Raw genomic sequence first — 20,629 nt, forward strand, 5'->3', positions numbered from 1 at the left:
AGTTGCGTAATTCGCTGCCTCTTCCGAAGGCGCGAAGCTGAAGAAACCACCCGCCGATTACACACACAGACACCCCCCCCCCCACTTCAGTGCAGCAAAAGCAACCGCAGGCCAACCTCTCCCTCCCCTCGCAACCCCCTACACTCGAAGCACGTTATTGTCGCCCCCCGCCCCCACCCCCACCCCCACCATCGAAGCAGCTGCAGCAGCAGCCTGTGGCTGGGGACTGCTCGGTCGAGCCGCTCTAGCGGAGCGGCGTTGCCCTTTTAAGACGAGCCGTGTCAGGCCCGTGACGTCAGAGGAGTGCAGAGATCTAGTCGTCGCGGCTGCTGCTGCTCTTTCTGTTATTGCAGGCAAAGGCTGGGAAGAGGAGGAGGAGGAGGACGAGGAAGAGGAGGGGTGGCTTCTCCGGCTGCATCGAGCGGTTCCTCTGCCTGGGCTGCTGCCCCCCTGGAAGCGAGGACGCCGCCGCCGGGCACTGCCCCCTTGCCTGCCTGCCTTCCTTCCTTCCTCCCTCCCTCCGCCGAAGAGTTTCCTTTGTATTTCTGGAGGGCTTTGCCATGCACAAGGATCCGGCAGCAGCAGCAACGGCCAGCGGCAGGAGGAACTTTCCCAGCCGGAGCCGAATGGCTGCGAAGGGGGCGATTTAAGAGCGAAGTCCGCTTTCCCCTCCTGCCCGGCGGCTGCAGCAGCGGCAGCGAGGAGGGAGGCAGCCAGCTAGCCAGCCAGCGCGGGCGGGGTGGGGGATCACCCGGTCCCCCTGAGACGGGGCGCTCAGCCCGGATGCCGGCGCCCCTGCTGCCCCCGGCGGGAGAAGTGCGAGGGTCTCCTCCCTCCGCTGGGGCGCCGCCAGCCGGCGCGTAAAACGCCTCTGCAGAAGCCCATCCGAGGCGAGCACTTGGGCGAACTTCCCTCGGACTCTCTGATCTCCCGCCGTCGGAGTGCACGGCCCGCTGGCCTCCTGGCCCGCGATTATTTCCGTGCAATTCGGAGGTGGGGTGCTGCTTCGTCGTCTATTTAAATATACACGCGCGGGCGCGCACAGAGAAACTATTTTGGGCCAGGATCATGGCGATGAAAGGGACTGTCGCCAACACCGGGGTCTTGCTCGTGACGGCCAACGTGGGATCCTTGTTCGACGACGTGAGTAGCGGGGCTGGCCAGGCGACCGGGTCGGGGGTGGGGGGCTCCTCACAAGCGCCGCGCGCGCAGGTGGGGCCCGGTCACCTGCTGCAGATGGAGGCTCCGGGCGCGTTCGTGCGCCTTGGCTGCTTTGGGCAATGGTGGGTCTGGGTCCCTCTTTCTCCCTGCTGGGGCATCGCTGGCGGAGTGGCTGCTGGCGACCATGACCGCGCCAGCCTGCCTACTTCCTTGGTGGCTCGGAAGCGGGGTGGGGGGTGGGGAAGGGGAGGAGGTAGGGGTTGAGCCCGGCGTGGCTTTTCTCCAGGTCCTAGCGCCCTTCCAGTGTCGGCTTCCCAGCGTCGCCTTGCGAGGAGAAAGCCCCACGGGCGGTTGGAGGGCAGCCCTGCCAAGCCGGAGCCCGTGCCTGCGCGGTGCCGCTTCTGGGGATTGACGCCTTGCGCGTCAGACTGGGGATTCCCTTTGGGCTGCCCCGCTCAGGAAGCGGAGAAGGACGGAGGCGAGTCGCGCCGCCTCCCCAAGAGCGCACCTAGCCTGGCTGACCCGGCGCGGCCGCCCCGCCCCGCCCGGCCCCTTCGGCGCTCTACAGGAAGCCGCGCTTGGGGAGGCGCTTGGGGACGGCGAGAGGGCCGGGCCCGCTGTCCTCGACAAAGTTTTCCCTCTCTGTTCCCTAGTTGGGGCAGCCGCCCGCCGTTTGGGGGAGGGGGGATTGGCGGAGGGGGGATGGGGGGGTCGCAGGACCTTCCCTCCCACGCACTTAAACCCCCGGCGTTACCCTTTTAATTGGTGCATCCTTTCTGCAGCCGCGTTGCCCGTAGGTACTTGTGCAGCGTCTTGGTTCCAACAGCTTCTTCTTGTGGTTTCCCTGCAAAACTTGCCTAGAGGCGGTTCACACACTTGTTTTGCATTACACGTGAGCAGGGCCGGTGGTCCTCAGCTCTATGATCTGGCGGAAGAATCAGATATGTGGAACTAGGCACGGAGGAAAGCCCTGAAGTAATGACCACCGTAGAAGTATAGTATCGGAAGGGAGCACCTTGTCCAACCCTCCTGCAATGCGGGGATCTTTTGCCCAACTTGGGACTTGAACCCACGACCCTAAGATCAAGAGTCTCATGCTCTACCAGCTGAGCCGCTCTGAAATAACATTGTGTGCCAAAGTGAGGCGAGTACACACAAATTGATATCTGTAGAGGGAGGTCTGTGATGGCCCCCGTGCACATAGTAATCAATTTGGGTTGTGCTAATCACCCAGTGTGAACAAGTGCTATATAAATGAAGTTGTGGGAACTGCCTTTTCTTTGGGAACTGCGTCTTGCTGTCTTGACAGACTGGGCCAGGTTTTGAAACCTTGGAGCTTTTGGGGAATGGGAGAAGGTATGACCACAACAGTGTAAATGTGTGCTCTATCTACAACCAGATTTGCACTCTCGATTGCAGGAAAATATGTGCTTTTTTGTTGCTAAAAGTTTTTCTGGGAATGAAAAAAAGTTAAGCTGTGTCTTTGTTTTAGCTGAGAAGGTTATGCTTTTTTTAAAAAAGTTGGTTGGAATTGTTAAAAAAAAAGTCGCTTTCCCCAGATGTATCTTTCAAATACAAATGCCCAGTGCCAAAAATAAAAGGTGGGAAAGGGGGAGCAGAGAAGAAGGGAGAGGTTAATTTGCAGGGAGATGGCTTCATAAAAAGGTTTGTGCGCCAATGAGAGAAGTAGCTGCTAATTGCAAACTTCAGCATACAATGGAATATGTACTAATGTTTGCTTTTCTTTTCTTTCCTGTTCTATCTTTGTTTTGTTTTTCAAGGAACAGCAGGTGCAAAAATAATGTTAATTGTGATGGGGTGTGTGTGTGTATCAATTCCTCCCGTGTGCCAGCCCTATTTATAAACATTTTTCCACTGTACCCAGGAAAGAAAGAAATCTTGTATTTCTGTTGGTCAAAAACATCTCCTCCATATCTGGGCATTCTGAGTTATCTTGATATAATTTGAAGTAACTTACAAACCAAGAATGATTAGGGTTTCTAGATTTTGTAAATTGCTTCCTGATAAGGATCTGTGGTAAAATAAATTCAGGTGTAAAGTTTTTTTTTAATTAAAAAATAATCTAATTATTAAGTTGTATCCTAGTCCTGGATGTGAACCCGGGGCACATGTTGTAGTAACCTTGCTTAATATCTTGTTCCAGATATTTGGGTAAAGGATGGCAGTTTTAGTTTTTAATGCCATTTCTCCAGATTAGTTTAAGGTGTTGCATTACTTCAGTTTACATGGAATGGTTTCATTGAATTTAGGTGGCTGTTCACGTTTTGGGGATCTTGGTTGCCTCCTTTATTGCACTGACCTACTGCAGCACTTACAATACTTGGGGGGTTAGAGGTTCTCCATAGGAGCTTTGTGTGTTTTCTAGGCCTAAGACTGTAGTGGAATCACATGATGCTTTGTAATAACACATGCACTACTCACTTAGGACAGGTCCACACCATACACTTAAAGCACATGACCCCTCCCAAAGAATCCTGGGAGCTGTACTTTTCCTACTCATAGAGGTACAATTTATAGAACCATTAAAAACTAGTTCCCAAGATGTGGGGTGGAGAGCCATGTGCTTTTAATGTGTGTGTGGGGGGGGCAGATGCGATTTAAATATATGGTTTGGTGTGGATCTACCAATACAGTAATCTTTTCTCAAACTGTTATGCAGCTTAGTGCCCTTTCAGTCAGGTGCGCCAAATGCTTTGAAGCCTGAGAACTGGGAGGAAAATGAGCTTCCATTGGCTTCTTTCATTCTCCCATGAAAGAACAAAAGATTCCTGCAGAACATCCCACTAAGTGATCTTAGAAACATAAAGGGGGGGGGGGAAGTCCTGTTTCCAAGTAGTGGACTTCCCAGATGCCTCTGGGAAGTCTCCATGTGGGATATTAATACAACAGCTCTCCCCCATCATGTGTCTGATATTCAGTGATATATTGCTTCTCAGTCATGGCTAATGGGACTGTTAATGATTATTTCAGTTGAGTCTGGATGACTCGATGTCTTTCAAGGGCTCTAAGGCAGTAGCCCTCAGCAGATCCTGTGGCAGTGGTCTGAGGGACAGTGGACTGGCCCATGGCTGAAAAAGGTTGCTGGCCCCTGCCCTAAGTTAACTATGCATTGTGTAAAAACAGTGCTTCCTTTGGTTTGGTTTGAAATATACTGCAACTCAGCTGTATACAATGTGCTATTTATTTATAAAATTCTCAAGATACTTTCTCACATGTTGATGTGAAAATGCTGGATTAAGCTTTGTTAGGCCAAAATCTATTTACCTAAAAGTTACTAAGATTTTGTTTAAATAAATAGGCAGCAATGTTTGATTTCCTTAGGCTGCATTCACATGGCAATGGCGTTTCCATTTTAATGGCGTTCCTCTAACTGTTAATTTCCATGTTGCCTTTCAGCTGTCACGCAGTAGAAAAGCCAGTTCTGGAACTATAGTGGAATATAGTTCGTTATTTCAGCGTTATTTGCAAACAGATTTTTTTAATGAAAGCAACTAGCATAGAGAAAATTTACAGTGCTAAACTTGGACTGTATTCCACTATAGTCCCCCCCCCCCCCGGAAAAAAAAATCTGGTGCCAAATCCAAAGTAGAAAAGGATTATGGATCAGCACAGCATTTGAAGTGGGGTAGTAATCCATCCCAATTACTTTTATCAGATGTAAATGAATCTGGCAAACTATTGAAGTGAAACCAGTCCATTTCCTCTCCCCACCCTACAATTTAGCACTGAATGAGCAGCTTTTCTAGCAATAGGTCTTCACATCTGGGCCCAAATTCAGCGCAGGACTTGCCAGGTATCAGTCCTTACAGAAATACCTCTGAAATTAGAGTCTAGATTAATTTATATTCTTCCGAGAAAGAAGAAGAATTCTAAATGAGGAGAGTACATGACTGAGAATGAAAACAGTCCAGACAACTGAGGGAAATAAGACTGGTCTGAGGAGTGTTTAGCTTCTTTGGTGGGGCCTGTAGATTGACTAGAAAGTTTTCATTGCCCAAGAATGTGCTGTTCCCATTGTTATCTAGAAGCCTGGTAACTCCTGGCTTGCTGAACCCAGTCTGAATGCCTCTAGGTATACAATCCCTGCTGACTATTCTTAAGAGCTGCTCCTTGGTGTGTCTCCAGTAATTTATAATGCCACACAGAGACCGAGAACCAAGTTCCACTTTTCCTTGGATGTGTAATTTGCTAGCTGTGTTAGAATTAGAGAAAACATTCTGGGTTCTCTTCTGCAGCACCCTTGCATGGTGCATCTGGAGCTGGTTCCTGTGGGTTGGAGGTGGTACCTCTCAGGGGTGGCTGACACTTTTCAACCCAAAGCCAACATTGACCTGTAGCCCAACCCTCTGGGGTTTTTGGTCAAATGTGGGTGTACCCACCTCTCATGCGTCACTTAAGTAATGAGTGTTGGAGATGTACAATTTCATTAAGAAATAAGTCTTGGTGGTCAATGGGGCAAACTCCTCGGAAAGTGTATACTGTATTGTATAGGATTGAAGCTATGTTCTAAAATGGGTATCTTGTGCATATCTGAGTAAACATGTATGCATTTGCCAGGCTCCCCAGACAGCCTGTTAGATTATGTCTGGTCTTTATTGAGCGTTCATTCTGATTTGTTGGGTGGGGAGTGCACACAATGATTCTGATTTGCTTACAGGGTGTTTATAAGTCTTTATGTTGGTCATTTGTCAATCCCTTGCTTCTCGGTGCATTTACTCATCACTTTCCTGACTGAAAAAGGTCTGCAGGGTGGTATTTTTTAAAAAATGGATTTGTTATGCTGGCGCAACAGAGTTTCTTAATCCACTTGAACTGTGTAAACCTAAATTTTCCAGTGCACGTGTGAATCCCTCCCACAAAATACTGACAGCCCAGAGGCACCCTTTGCTACACATGCCTGTTCAGTGATGCTCATATGTACCTAAAACAGGACATTGCCTCTGCATGTGTAGAATAACTTCAACCTAAAGCAGATGCATGAAGTTCAGCGTTGGGTAGGGATATAAAGTAGTCCGAACATTTCTGGATTTCCCCCCGCTTCTTCCCTAGAGCTTGTTGCTGTTGGAATCAAGGCTTGGAAATTGAGCGGTCAAAAATCTGGAATTGTGACAATAATTAAGAAATATTATGAAGTGAAATGTGACTGGTTTCGAGGTCTTAAGCTCTGAGGTTTAGCAAATGATTACTTTGCTTGTTTCCTATTACTTAGAGCGGGGAAAAGAATCTATTGTGTATTTGACCCCGAGATTATGATACCGTAAGTGGTTGCACTTACAAATGAGGAACCACTATTGGTGGATGTGAACAATTCATTACATTTAAGAGAACTGAGTGAAAATACACTTTTCCCCTCTTCCTGATTTTGTTTACAATATGGTTTTGATTAGCCATAATAATCATTTGAGAATGGTTTTGTTATCTAATCTGCTTCGTATTAGAATATTGCTGAACTGAGGGTGTACTTGTTTGCCTTGCTTTTTTGTTTATTCCCATGGTTGATGCAAACAAGCACCAAAATGGTGACACACAGGATGGTTTCTGTGCCCATTTACATACATCCTGAGCTGTAAAACTGCCAACTGTTTTCTCTTGTCTTAACTAAACTAAGCGCTGTCAGATTACGATGGCTTCAGGTTTGTAGGAGAGAGACTGGGGAAAGATGCTAGCTGGTCATTTGCATCTACCTGTTTTGCTTGGTGCACTCTCAAAGGTGTGGTGTAGCTCATTGGGGATCTTGATTGAACTGTAAATGGCTTGAGACATGAGAGAGGATTCTGCATCTTCTGACTCCAGTATGTTGCTCAAATGATACCAAATGCCCTGTGGCTGCTGTTTCTGCTCCTTGAGAGGTGTATTTTTCCTCCCTGTGCATCTCTCTGAAGGGAAAGAATGATTGCACAGCTTCCCCACAGACTAAATGAATTTCACCCTTGGTTAACGGCTGTCTCTAATTTACAGCTATATAGCAGCATACACTTAAAATTTGGCTCTGCAGTAGTGCTGATGGCTTGGTCAAAGTGCGTTTGGTATTGGCTCTTGCCTTGAAAAGAGTCGGCCTTAGAAAAGAACAAGAGAGAGTCTGGGGCACCTCAAAGGCTAACACATTTTAGTATTTTATAAGTTTTGGTGGGTTAGGATAGGCTGTAGTCTACAAGACCCTAGTCTGTGAAAGCTAATGCTGGAACATTATTATTTATATTTATTGGTCTCATTCTTACACTCAAGTTCCTCACAGTAAAAATCAAATCAAATAACAGAGACGTTACAATTAGGTTTTGTTTATTGCTGTTTTTATTTAAAATACTCACCCATCAATATATTTGAAAGGAACAAGTCCTACCCACTCCAAGTAAATGATAAGCCCAGTAAAGGCCACAGATTGCTTTTAAGCTTCCACAACACCTTTCATTTTTGTTACAGGCTCCTTGTCTGGAAATTCTTATAGAGACTGTGATTGTTGTATGTGTCATTCATCAAACTGAAACTGACTTATCATGCTTCTGTTTGATTAAATTTTATTTCCCACCTTTCCACACAGATGAGGTTCTCCGGTAGTCTTCCATCCAGGCACTGATTGGACCTAAACTAGCTTAGCTTCAGTGAAGTTCCTTTAAAGACTCAGACCCTGAGACTAATTCTCCACTGGAAAAGAGGGGGGGGGATTTACAGAGCAATCCTGAACCCCAGTGGGTGGGGAACCAGCAGAATGGCCGGAGCCACAGCCTAAGCATGCCCAGCCTGGTGGAGGATAAAATAACAACTCCATAAGGTGCAAAATGTTGAGAAATTTGCAGGCATCCCTGGAAATGCCAGCACTACCCACCAACCAGGGTCCATACTGGCAGTGGCACCCACACGCTGTCCACATGCAGAAATAAAGACAATGAACTCATGACAATGGGGTACGTCCTCAGCACACATAGTGATATTGCAGCCTCCTCAGTCCACAAACACGTCCAGTAGTGATCCCACTGCTGGCACCCCTACAGTCAAGGGTTTAAACCTTTTTGTGCTCCTCACAAGCCCTGTAATAGTGTATGACATCGTGACAGAGTTGGAGAACCACATAGCATACGGCTCTTTTGACAGAGGTCTGAAATAATACACACAGCCCTCCTTGAGAAGGTTTCACGATCCACCGTGGGAGCAAAGGGTTTAAGATCAGGTTTAGAGGGAAGCTAGTCTGCGGCTTTTAAATCGCTGTGGTATCTCTGGACTCTTAAGAGTTGACTGAGTATAGGTCCCATCTTTCTGTGTTAGCTCTGATCTAGTTTGCAACAGCACCTGTGTAGTTTGCAAAATCTGGATCTTGTTCAGTGTTACGTTGTCTGTGCTTTGAGCAGGGGCGGATCCACTATGAAACTAATGAAGCTTAAGCTTCGGGGGTCCTAATCCTAGGGGGGGGGGGCTCAGAAGCGACTTGCTTAAAAATGTAGGCCCAATTTGAGTTGTGCAACTCAAATTAATTCTTTGTTGTCTATATTTCAACAATCCCAAAGTTTGAGAGTCAGTAACACAGTAAAGGTAGAGTGTCAAAATCTGAGATTTAAAGCAAAATCTGAGATTTAGTAGGGGTGTGTGTGTGTGTGTGTGTGTGTGTGTGTGTGTGTGTGTGGCGTTCTCTCATGGAACAACCCCATTGGATAATATAACTGGTTATCCAGACCTCGTTGCTGGTTGTGAAGGGGCCCCCATAACAGTTCAAGCTTCAGGGGTCCCCAAATGTAGGTCCCCCATTGGCTTTGAGTCACGAGTTTACGCATGTCTTCATTCAGAGGCTTCTTTGATTTTGGAGAGTCTGATTTAGTAGTGCAAACTTCCATGCTTGGAGTAGGAATCTGTGGGCTGGTCCCAGCCTGGGGCAACATTTTGGCAAGCCCTTCAAGGCCCTACTCCCTGGGAGGAAAATATTCTTGCTAAGCAACAGAGGGGAAGGGTCAGGTGACAAAAAGCAACAAAGCAAAAACCAGTGACATGGAGCTTCTATATGACACAAACACATAGCAGGACTGTTCTCTAACCACTCAGCTGCAGCAGAAGACAGTCTGCCAGTGTAGCGGTGCTTCAGCCAAATCCTAAAGCCCCTCAGCTAGCAGAACGCAAATACAGTGGTACCTTGGGTTACATACGCTTCAGGTTACATATGCTTTAGGTTACAGACTCCACCAACCCAGAAATAGTACCTTGGGTTAAGAACTTTGCTTCAGGATGAGAACAGAAATCGTGCGGTGGCGGCGGCGCATCAGCAGCAGCAGGAGGCCCCATTAGCTAAAGTGGTGCTTCAGGTTAAGAACAGTTTCAGATTAAGAATGGACCTCCAGAACGAATTAAGTACGTAACCAGAGGTACCACTGTATAGGATTAGGCCCTTCTTTTTTAAGTTGTTGCTTAACTGATTTTTTTTTTTTTTTACTCTGCTGCTGTAAAATGATTGTTTGTACACATACCCTAGCATTGTGTAGAGAGGTCCCTTTCCTTGTGTCATATCATACTGGTTAGGAATTTGTTTATGGAGAAACGCTGTCTGATACACTATATCTTCTTTATTCTGACTTTGCCATGCATTTTCTTCACCCTGTTTTCTGAAGTTTCAAAATGAACAAACAAGCAAGCAAGCAAACTGGAGGAACGTCAAAACAATTGTTTTCCTATCTGGGATGGGTGGGAAAAGAAATTGTAGCAAATGGAAAATAGAACAGGAAGATTGAAATCCTTTTGCTTATTCTGTTTGCATATAGGGGTGGTTGAGGTCCAAAACTAGGTATCAATTGCTTTAGCGTGCTTTTAATGCTGCTGGATGAGAAGATCTCGGGATGGGGCTGGAGAAAGAGAGGATCAAGTGTTTGTTTTTCAGTGTAGGGGATTTCTAAAGGAAGGACTATGGTCCTTCAATCTGCTGATCCTAGCACTTGATCTTTTGAGTACTGGGTTGGTGGCTTCGTCTGCCCTATGCTCCACTAAACCTGCTGTGTTTGTGTACATGGTCATGGATCACAAGCCTTGGCATTTTATTATATGCATAGATCTTGCCAGCTGCATGATTGAGCCTATCCATGTGTGTGCAGCTACGTTTTGTCACCTCATGTCCATGTAAGGCATATGCAGTCAAGAATGCTTGGGTATTTCAATTGTCTTCTGCATGACTCCTGTATTGTTGCTGATATTCTAAGGAAATTGCTGTGTGCTTCCCATTTCTATGACCGGTCAGAATTTTTGGAGGCCTGGCTAGTTTATCTGGGATTAGCTTCCTTTGGAAGGAGGCCTGGCTAGAAGAGACTGCCTTGAGTTTATTTACAAATATACAGTGCAGTGGCTTCACCACTTCTACAAGCAGAAGATCCACTGCCTCACATGAGTGAGACACCCATCAGCATTCCCCAAGCTGGTGCCCTCAGTCAACTTCAATGCCCATCAGTCCCAGACAGCATTGTCCAATGGTCAAGGGATGATGGGAGTTGTACTCCAAAACAGCTGGAATATGCCAGTTTAGAGAAGGCCATTCCAAGCCTTCCGTTCACTCACCTTGAGTCATACTGGATCTTTACCTGGAAGCTTTGCCTGACAAAAAGTGTGTCTAGGAGGGTTTGAACAGCATTAATAACACTGTTATTAGCTGCCAACCACGTGATATTTGCATAAGGAAAAATAGTTCAAAATTTGTCCAAAAATCAATTTTCCAAATTGAACTGTGTGTTCATTTTTTAAGGCAAAGGTGAATTTTTGAAAAAAGAGAATTTGCCAATCATCAGTGTGATGCTTACATACCCACCACATTTTATAACTATGGACTGCTCCGTAACTATCCGTATTGAAATATGAATGCTTTATGTTCTTATCTCTTGTGGCCCAGTGAGTTGTTAGGTGTTCAGCAGTCTTGTAAATAGCTGCTTCCCTGGTTGCTTGTTGTGATGGTTAAGAATTGCATCTGGGTGACCAAAAAGGAAAACACAAGTGCAGACACATGTTTTAAAGGATCCGTACTAGTGAGGAGTAAAAACACGCCACTTTGCTGTTTGCTTTGAGTTTTGACTTCCCCTTGAAACCTTCTGTGGGTGGCCTTGTGGTCTTTGGGGCCTGAACTCAGCGGTTCTTGCAGTAGCAGGATAACTTTCCCCCCGTTGGCCTGTGTGTGGTATTCGTGGTGTGTTGTGCGGCAGTAATGGGTGCATTGGAGCAGCTATAAGGAGTGTGGTTGCTTCTGCATTTATCTGACAGTGCTGCTTGCCATGTGGGGAGGGCATTTTTGAAGCCTATAGATGCAACATTCCTCCAGCGCGTGAGAGAGGGAGAGAAATAGCTGCCCTGCAGCCTTCATTCATGCGATGAAGAAAGCTACTGATGACTTTAACAGGGGCTGTTGACTGGAGTTGTCATCTGGTTGAAGAGTTATTTTGTGCTTTCAACAGCAGCATGATGTACAGACACGGGCATGTGGTAATAGTCTCTTTCTGACACCTGAAAAGTGCAGTCTGGCCAATCTGTGTGACTGGCATGCCAGCCTCAACCCCACTAATCCCCTGGCAGCAGGAATGGCTATCCAAGTGATTATGTTCAGAAGTCAAAATTATGCAATCAATCCACATTATTGGCAGTGATTTATAACTGGTCCTGTTTGAACAATCTTTCTTTCCTTCCTTCCCTTCCTTCCTTCCTTCCTTCTTTTGCCAGATCAACATTGCCCTCTGAACCCAAGCTGCTTGGTTCTTGCTTGGTTCTCATATCTTGAGAGGGTGAGGCCCTGTACATTTAGGGATAGAAAGGTGGTTTGGGGAGCTTCCTTCTGATTCCAAAGTACATGGCATAAGCCTACGTATACATGTATCCTGCTGCTGTCTGGGGAGGTACAGAAGCAGCAAGGACCCTGAGTAATACCTTGGTCTGAAATAATCTGGGTTTAAGATCCAGAGAAGAAACCTTCATGGCTGACATTGCAGCTTTTTGCTGCAGCAGGTGTATAGGGGACGAGAGATTCCTATTCCACTGTTTTGTTTTTCGTAGGTTTGCCCAACTTAATAACGCAGAGTGAATTCATAGGCAAACCTATGCACCTTTCCCAGATGTCTCAAACATTGTGGAGAAACCATAGGACATCAGGAATAGCTGCCTCCCGCAAATAAAAATAAGTGCGGTAATTCTACCTACAACAGAAGTTAGGCTCTCCGTGTCTAGACAGGGGTGCAGCTGGACTACTAGTTGAAGCTGATAGAAAAGGCACTCCATCCCACCTAGACCACTTGAGATTCAGGCACCAGCAATTCTGCTAAATTATACTCCTGTTCCTTCAATGTAATCCCATCCAGAGCAGGCCATATCCCATCCATCCCGTCAAGGAACCCACCCACTAACAGTACTTCAGTCTTGCCTGGATTAAGCATTAAGTGTGCGTTACGGGGGGAGTGCATGTTTGCTTAGTGCTCACATGTCAGAGTATCCCATATAGAAATTTCAAGTGGATACTGGATTGGTGCAGTCTCTCTGCATCCCTGCCAAAGGCTTGAGCTAGCCTCATACAGTTAATTCACAGAGCTTGGGTTTGTTTGTTTTTTAAGATCAAGAATCTTGGTGGACCTTAGTTGTTTTTCTTTAGTAAAATGAGCCGTCGCCACCTCATTTTCAGCCATGTTTGCAAACTGTAAGTCCTTTGGGATGTTGAAATGCAGGTCCCCCTTACAGACCTCTTCTTCTACTTCATTGCAGCAAGCTGCCTAATTTTAGAGATCTAGCAATCCCCATGGGAACCACAAAACTAATTTTCCCATAGGAACGTCTGGCAAAGTAAACTTTACTTCGTTTTAGACGTATGTTCTCGGGGTTTTTAAAAGCCTGTTATCTGTGCTGGCTTTTGGCTTGCTTCCCTCTTGTGCCCCTGCCCCCACCCCCATTACTATAATTTTAGTTAACAGCTGAAACGCCCGAGGATTAGTCTCTGCGCTGCTTGCACACAACTTTATTTGCTGACGTGTCTTTGTCTGTTTACCCCACCTTCATTTCATTTTTTATTTTTGGCGTTTGTTGTTTCTTTCTGGTGAAATTCAACAGTGAATAATTTTTGGGGTGTTGCCTTAATTGAGAAGTTGGCAAAAACGGCAGGCGCTAAAAGGAAACTCTAACATGGCTTGGAGCAAGTACTAACAACAGTGCTCTGATGTGACTTGCTAATGAAGATGTTGCGCTTCTAAAAAAAAATTATACAGTTGGTACAGATGAAAAAAGGAAGGGCCTTGTTCTGAATGTTAAATAGAAGACTTTCAACATCTCTGAGGTAAAATTCTTTGTCAGGGGTAGCCAATGTGGTATCCTTCAGATGAGAAGGACAAAATCCTCAAAGAGACAAATGTACAAACAGTATTCCATATTAATATGTGTTTGTAGCCTTGATTTTGTTTTATGGAATATTTATTATTTATTTGTATATTTGCAACTCTCCTTTGAACATTTTATCCTTGCTTTCTCTATGGTCCTTTATTGTTAAGGAGAGCACACTCTTTCCCCCTTGTGTAGGACTAAAATTCTTTCCATTCTTGACCATTGGCTATGCTGACTGAGACTGATGAGAGTTGTACCCAACAACATCTGAACGATATGATTTTGACTTCCCCAGTTCTTACTATTGATGGGGTGGTGGGGAATTCCTGGTGCCAAGCTTGGAGCTGTTGTGAAGCTGTACTGTTAATGTGGACTGTCAGTTGTTGTTTTTTTTGGCAGTAGGCCCTTAGCATGTTGCAGATTTCCATGGATGTGTGTGTGTGTGTGTGTGTGTGTGTGTGTGTGTGTAGTGGGGGCATATCTTGCATTCTGCTCCCCTCAGCCGCTGTAACTTCAGTGTAGGATTTTGCCTTTAATTCCTGTGAAGAGCAAATGTGATTTTGAGGAGGCTTCCTCTTAATCTCAAAATCTTCTCTGAGTTGAAGGGGGGGGGGGAACTCCCTCCGCAGAAAGCAAAAAAATCATCACCATCATGATTTTTTCCCACTACCTAAATTTACTAGTTGGCTGTAATCTATCTTGGAGTGTTTGTTTGTTCGTTTAAATTTTGCCTTCCCTCCTGTTTTACTCACATTTTATTTTTCACCTTGCTCTTGGATATGCAGGCAGGAAGCAATTCTGTGTTCTGTCCAAAGTGCCAAGGAAGTGCTAAAAGCTTTTGTGGTTCTTAATATTTTTTTTGCACTGTGTCACTCATGTCCTCTGGGAGATATGCAATCTGAACAGTGGAAAATGCTATCGGTCCATCTCTAGTGTACGAAAACAGAAAAAGCAAGCAGCTACGGAGTTTCTTCCCTCCTAGCGCTGCCCTTGTCAGGGGATAAACCCTTGTCCAGAAATGCAGCCCAGAAACAGCTGCTTTAATGAATGCCTCCATTTTTACACACACACACACTCTCTCTCTCTCTCCCAAAACTGAATGTGTTTCTGTAGGATTCTACAATGATTTTACATAAGCTCATAACTGAGATTGTGCCTCTTCACCGCGCATTTTCCAAAAGCACTCTTTCTCTTATTGTGGGAGGATTCTGATATTTCTCCTCCCGAAAGTGAACTGATGTGTTGAGTGCTAGCAGGACTGTAACCAAAATTGGGCTACTGGGAAATGAGAGGAAGGCGTTAGCATGCACTGGGGACCATGGAGGCATGCAAAAATAATAATACTAGTATAACGACGACGACAACAACAACAACAGGAGCGTCCAAAGAGAACTAAACATGCTCAGTAGCCAGGGGAGATTGATGATGAGTTGGAAAAACAGAAGAGAAAAACGAGGGAGGGGGATAAATATATTGCTGGAGGTGCCACTGATAGGGCTGTATGTACTGAAACATTTTGTTGCAGGCCTTGTTGGAGACATAATGTCCAAATATTTTTATTATGGCCAAGAGAACTGGAAGATTCTCCTACTTATAAAAATAGATGATTGTATATGCTCTGCAGATTCTGTGATCTAAACAATAAACCTGATGTGCAGTATTTCCTTTCCTTGCACTTGTTTTCTCTCCCTGCCTTCCAACACAATCTAGGGCACACAGTCTAGTGTGTTTATAGGGCACTCCGGGTTCTGCATTCTCTATTTCATCTGGTGACTTCCTTTTCAAATAACTTCCTCACCTCAGTGTGTTGTATACTAGTTTTGGATTAGTCTCACGGAACTACACTTCCCAGGATTCCCTGAGGAAAGGAACGACTATTTAAGCCAGTTATTAAGGCTGTGGTGTAGATATGGCTCAAGACTCCATGACACCATTATGTGGTATGATTTTAGTGTGACAATCAGAAATCTTCTTGCAACTTCCGCCAACTGGAAAAGGAGCTAATAATTGAGTTACTAGTAAGCTTTGCTCCTCACAGATGTGAAAAACTTCCCATAAAAGAAAATTATTCTGCTATAGGATAACATTCCTCTCTTCCAAAGCCCCTCCAATTCTGTTCTGCAACTTAGCCTGCTATTGAGCAAGGAGAGCAGAACTATTTATTTGCCGATCTTGTATACGCTTCATAGCTATTAAAGCTGTCACAGTAGCAGTTGGCTTCCCCACCCCCAAGAGGAACAGGAAACCGTTGCTGAAAGCTGACCTGACAAATTGTCCTGCAGATAAGTAGCTTTCTTGCATCCTTGAATGGTAAAAGGCTTTCTGATCCATGCAATTGTGTTTATGAGAAGATGAGTAAGAGGAAGTATCAACATTCATTTAAGATTCTAGGGCAAACATTCTGTATTGAACACAAACGTATTTTGGGGGGGGGATGATTCCTAAGGAGGAAAAAACGGACAAGGAAACTAGTTGGAAATGGTCATCCATGTGGAATTTCGGGGGGGGGGGAATCGAAGACAGGTAAATCATTAAATAATCAGCAGCCCTTTAAAAATAAATAATATAAATAAAAGTTTGTTTATTTTGGCCAGATTATGAGACAAATGTGTCATTTGCAGTATCACACTGATGTGCAGCGATCCAGTTGCTCTGCTGGTTATTGCTTCCCTCTTCAGTGTTCACTTCCAGGCCTGTTATCCATGGCAGTCTTGGCCTTCTGGACCAAGCTGAAGCAAAATGCTATTTCCTTAATATAAGGGACAGTTTTGGTTGCTAGGAAACATCTTGGTTTCCTTGTATAGGAGTCCCAGAACCTGCTTGCCAGTTGGAGATAGGAGTTTCATTTTGACATGTACAGTTAGAGGTTGGGGATTAATCTGTTGGCTTCTGATGACACAAAGGATCAGGAAGTCTCTTTGATGAAAAAAGAGTAAAGGTTTTTTCCCATCTTAGAGGTAAGGGTCATTTGGTGAGAAGCTCTAGGTTTTTCAAGCTCAGTCTAGGTTCCCTAAGCTTTAGGTTTCCCAAAGATTTCCTTTCCTTCCTAGTTCCTGGAAGTTTCCTACTTGCATAGGCTCAGGAGAAGCTTTATTTTTAAATATATATATATATAGCTTTATTGATTTCTAATATATAACAATTACAAAAGAGAGAGGGAGAGAAAAGATACAAAAGCAAAATCCACAATTCGCCCCCCCCCCCCCGGGACAGATCAATCTAGTTAAGTTTGCCAAAGCCCAATCTGTGATTTCAGTAGGATTATCAGTAAAGTATTTTATAAAATAAAATCATCTACATCATTTGTATTATTCAATGCATGTAAACTGTTATTTTTTCCTGATAGAAATAGAAATTCTGTTTCCAATGAGAGATACACAGATATTCCAATCCTTTCCAATTCTGTGCTGCTAGCAGGTGTGTCACTACTAAAAGAAAAGTAATTAGGTCTTTATAACAAAGGTCAGCTTGCCCTTCTTTAAAAATACTTAACAGTCCTAAACTTGGGGTACACTCCACATTTTGACCTGTAATGTAGCTTTTTTCTGTAACATCCTCTGCCAGAAGGGCTTTATATGTTCACATGTCCGCCACATGTGAAGTGTTGTACCTAATACTATTACAGCCTCTCCAGCACAATGGTGGGATAGTTTTATTAATATAACTACACTGTAATGGTGTCCAAGGCCATAAGATTGGTATTTTAAATGTGTTTGCGCATATCTTAAGTTGATACTGATTTTAGTGGTTTTTTTAGCCCACAAATTATTCCAATCCACCTCTGCAGCCTCTATCCCTAGATCAGATTCCCATTGCTGTTTTAAAGAGTTTCAACCTGCAATTATTAATCATTAGTATTATATATAATTTTTCATATTCATATTCATATTCATTTGTATGTAAAATCCAATTTTCAAAGGATGTCAAAGGTCTTGTGGCATAAGTTCAGGAGAAGATTGCGTGGAGAGATCAGGCTGAAACATGAATCTTCTGCTGATTGCTTTCGTTGGCCATTCTGTTTCAAGGTAAACATTGGCAATATGAGTGCAGCTAAACCACACGTGGAGATGTGCGAGATCTCTTTAGATATGAAAGTAGAACAATTGTTCATGCTTAATGTTGGATTACCCAGTTTGTGAAATTTGCTGGGCGATTCACAATTCCGTAACCATTTTAAAATATCCAGCTGCCGGATCAGACCAAACATTCATTCAGTCCCGCTGGAAGGGCATTGAAGATAGCACAGTTCATTGCTGTAGATAGGTAACACAGAGTTGCTTTGTGGAGGCTGTGCAGGTAGCCTTTCCCTTAATGCCATTTCCAGTTCAGACCAGCCAATGAAACGTGTGACAGCATCAGAGCAGAGACAGGAGAGTAACTGGCAGGAAAATAAGAGCAAGAAGTGAAACCAATCACTTGGGATCAGGCCTGCACTCCTCTAGACATTTGGCAATCTCTATGAACTTTGGGACTGAGTTCAAGGTTTGCCCATATACCTTAAAGTAGATTGCCTAGTTGCCAAAACACTCGTCAGTTTTCGAAAATACTGTATGAACAAACAAGCTTAACCTAGGACTTGGCAAGTTTGTAATAGGAACAGTTTTGCCTCGGAGCACTCAAGGGTTAATGATTTTAGTAAAGACCAGTTAATATTTTGAAGGATTAATTGCATAAAGACAGAATCTGTTCCAATGGTTAGCTTCCAAAAAAATGTATAAAGTTTAATGTTAGGTGACAGTGTTTATGTGGATAACACATGGAGATTACTTACAGACAGGACAAAGAAACCTCTGACAAAAAACATGTGTCAGGCTAAAACAAATTGCAGTGGCGTGGTTTTTATTTTATTTTTGTAGAGCTGGCACATTTCAGCTGCAAAATGTTCAAGTGGATGTGCCTCTTTATAAAACGCATTTTAAAACTATGACAGTGCTTGCAGTGTTGGGCATTTTTAAAAGGGTAGTTTTCCAGCTATCAGTATAATGTATACTCTCTAGGGCAGTGTTTCCCAACCGGTGTTCCGCGGCACACGAGTGTGCCGTGAGACATCGGCTGGTGTGCCGCGAGATGCCTGGAGGGAGGCGGGCGAGTCGGGCGGCGAGAGGCGGGGCGGCGGCGGCGAGGAGAGGCCGCGCCTCCTGCTGCTGCCTGGCGCTCCTCCTCGCAGCCGGCAGTGCTGCCTGGGCGCCTCCGCGCGACTCTGCCTCGCTGGGTTTGGTCTCCCAGCAGAGACGGGTCACACGCGCACCTCCCTCCCTCCCTCAGCCTGCGCGGAGGGAGAGCCAGAGAGAGGCATCGCTCCTGCGCGGCGGGAGAGGGAGCAGCCGGAGCGATGCCCCAAACGAAGGCATGGGACCGGAGGGGAAATCCTCTCCGAGGAGGATTGAGCGCAGCTGAGAGAAGCCTTTCGAGGAGCTGCCGTGTCCCCTGGAAACCCCCTTCCCAGCTCTGCCTGCCTGCCTGCCCAAAGCTTGGAGGTTCCCCGGCAAGGGGGAGGGGGAAAACTTTCACTTTTGTGCGTCCCTCCCGGTGTGACGCTGCGCGCTGACGTCACGGGGCGGGGCTTTAATGGTGGTGTGCCGCGAGATTTTTTTTCAGTAAACAGGTGTGCCGTTGCCCAAAAACGTTTGGGAAACACTGCTCTAGGGTGTTTTTTTAATATTTTATTCAGAACTAACAATACAAAATACCTGATCAAAATATATTTCTATTTTACCAGCCCTGTTGCTCTATTTCTTTCCTTCCAAAGTGCTTGCAATTTGTTGTTGGCAGGCTTCCGTCTGTTTCGAGTGGCAATGGAGTGTACCTCTAGGGGTGAAGTCAAACTGCTGCGTTTGCCCAATCACCTTCTAAATTGCCTTCTAAATTCTGGATGGCCCAGGAATCAGCGTGTTTTTACCTGAGTAGAATGTGTCCTTTTATTTAAAATGCATCTCTGGGTTATTTGTGGGGCATAGGAATTCGTTCATTTTCTTTTTCAAAATATAGGCCGGCCCCGCACAAGGTCTGAGGGACAGTGGACCGGCCCCCTGCTGAAAAAGTTTGCTGAACCCTGTCCTAGGTGTTTGGTCTGCTGGAAACCAACTGCTTGCACTAGCAAGCATTGTCGTCGTCGTCGTCCCTCCCCCCCAATCAAGTGGTTTGTTTTTTAATCCTCTTGAATACTTGCAGGTGTTTAAATCCGGAGTTTGGATTATGGCATTGTATTATGTGCAGATGTGAAAGAATGTATAAATCACAATTTCTGACTTCTTCAACATTTTCTTCACATTGAAAATCTGCCCCTTTGCTTTATAGTGTGGCAGCTGCAATCTTTTGGAACAAATGATCTACCAGAACAGTTTCAGGCTTTTGGAATTATTTTTTTTAATGTGAAAACATGCTTAAAAGAACAGTTTTGTTGGGTGAAACAGATACAGTGGTACCTCGGGTTACAGATGCTTCAGGTTACAGACTCCTCTAACCCAGAAATAGTACCTCAGATTAAGAACTTTTCTTCAGGATGAGAACAGAAATGGCGCCGTGGCGGAAGCAGAAGGCCCCATTAGCTAAAGTAGTACATCAAGTTAAGAACAGTTTCAGATTAAGAACGGACCTCCAGAACAAATTAAGTTCTTAACCCGAGGTACCACTGTATTTATCACTTTACTTTTATTTTGGAGTATCAGTCCTTATGCTGTCCTCCAAATGTATGTCATTCTTCTGGAGAAACGTAGACTCTGGGTGAGATGCAATAATTTTTTTTAAGTTCTGATCAAGCCATTGTCCCCAAAGAGCCACAAGTGACTATTCTGAAGATCAGCTGTAATTGTGCACATAATTTACATCACACCGGGATCAATTATGGTAAGAATATAATCTCTAGTGTATATTTTTGGAGACCACAGAAATTTCTTTGAGATGTTTTAATATAGTCCCTTGGAACGTTAATCTAATAAATATATCATGGCTTTTGGAATATCTTGCATGCTTTTTTAAAAAAAATGTTAACTGAAAATTAAGGGTCAGAAGTTAGGGAGATCAACTAGTGAGTTGATTTTAAATTATGCAAATAGTTGGTTAATTGATTTGGCATGGAAAATGGACATCTAATCTCATTGGCACCCTGAAAGTTTGTGGGCAATGATCTATAACTTATAAA

The 20,629-nt window shown here is 44.8% G+C and overlaps 1 protein-coding gene across 4 annotated transcripts in view; it reads left to right on the forward strand.

Annotated features, from left to right (window-relative positions):
• Positions 1–200: 200 nt before the first annotated feature.
• INPP5A (inositol polyphosphate-5-phosphatase A) overlaps positions 201–20,629 on the forward strand; it is a 231,494-nt gene continuing 211,065 nt past the window's right edge. Inside the window, exon 1 of one of the 4 annotated variants that reach the window (XM_081189505.1) lies at positions 201–1,143. In XM_081189505.1, coding sequence (XP_081045631.1) covers positions 1,069–1,143 — 75 coding nt within the window. In that variant the 5' untranslated portion in view covers positions 201–1,068. The remainder of the gene's footprint in view (positions 1,144–20,629) is intronic. The other 3 variants (XM_081189507.1, XM_081189506.1, XM_081189508.1) reach the window with 3 other exon arrangements.

The sequence above is a fragment of the Podarcis bocagei genome (genome assembly GCF_964188305.1).
Source record: "Podarcis bocagei genome assembly, chromosome: 4".
In the NCBI taxonomy this organism is placed as follows: Eukaryota; Metazoa; Chordata; class Lepidosauria; order Squamata; family Lacertidae; genus Podarcis; species Podarcis bocagei.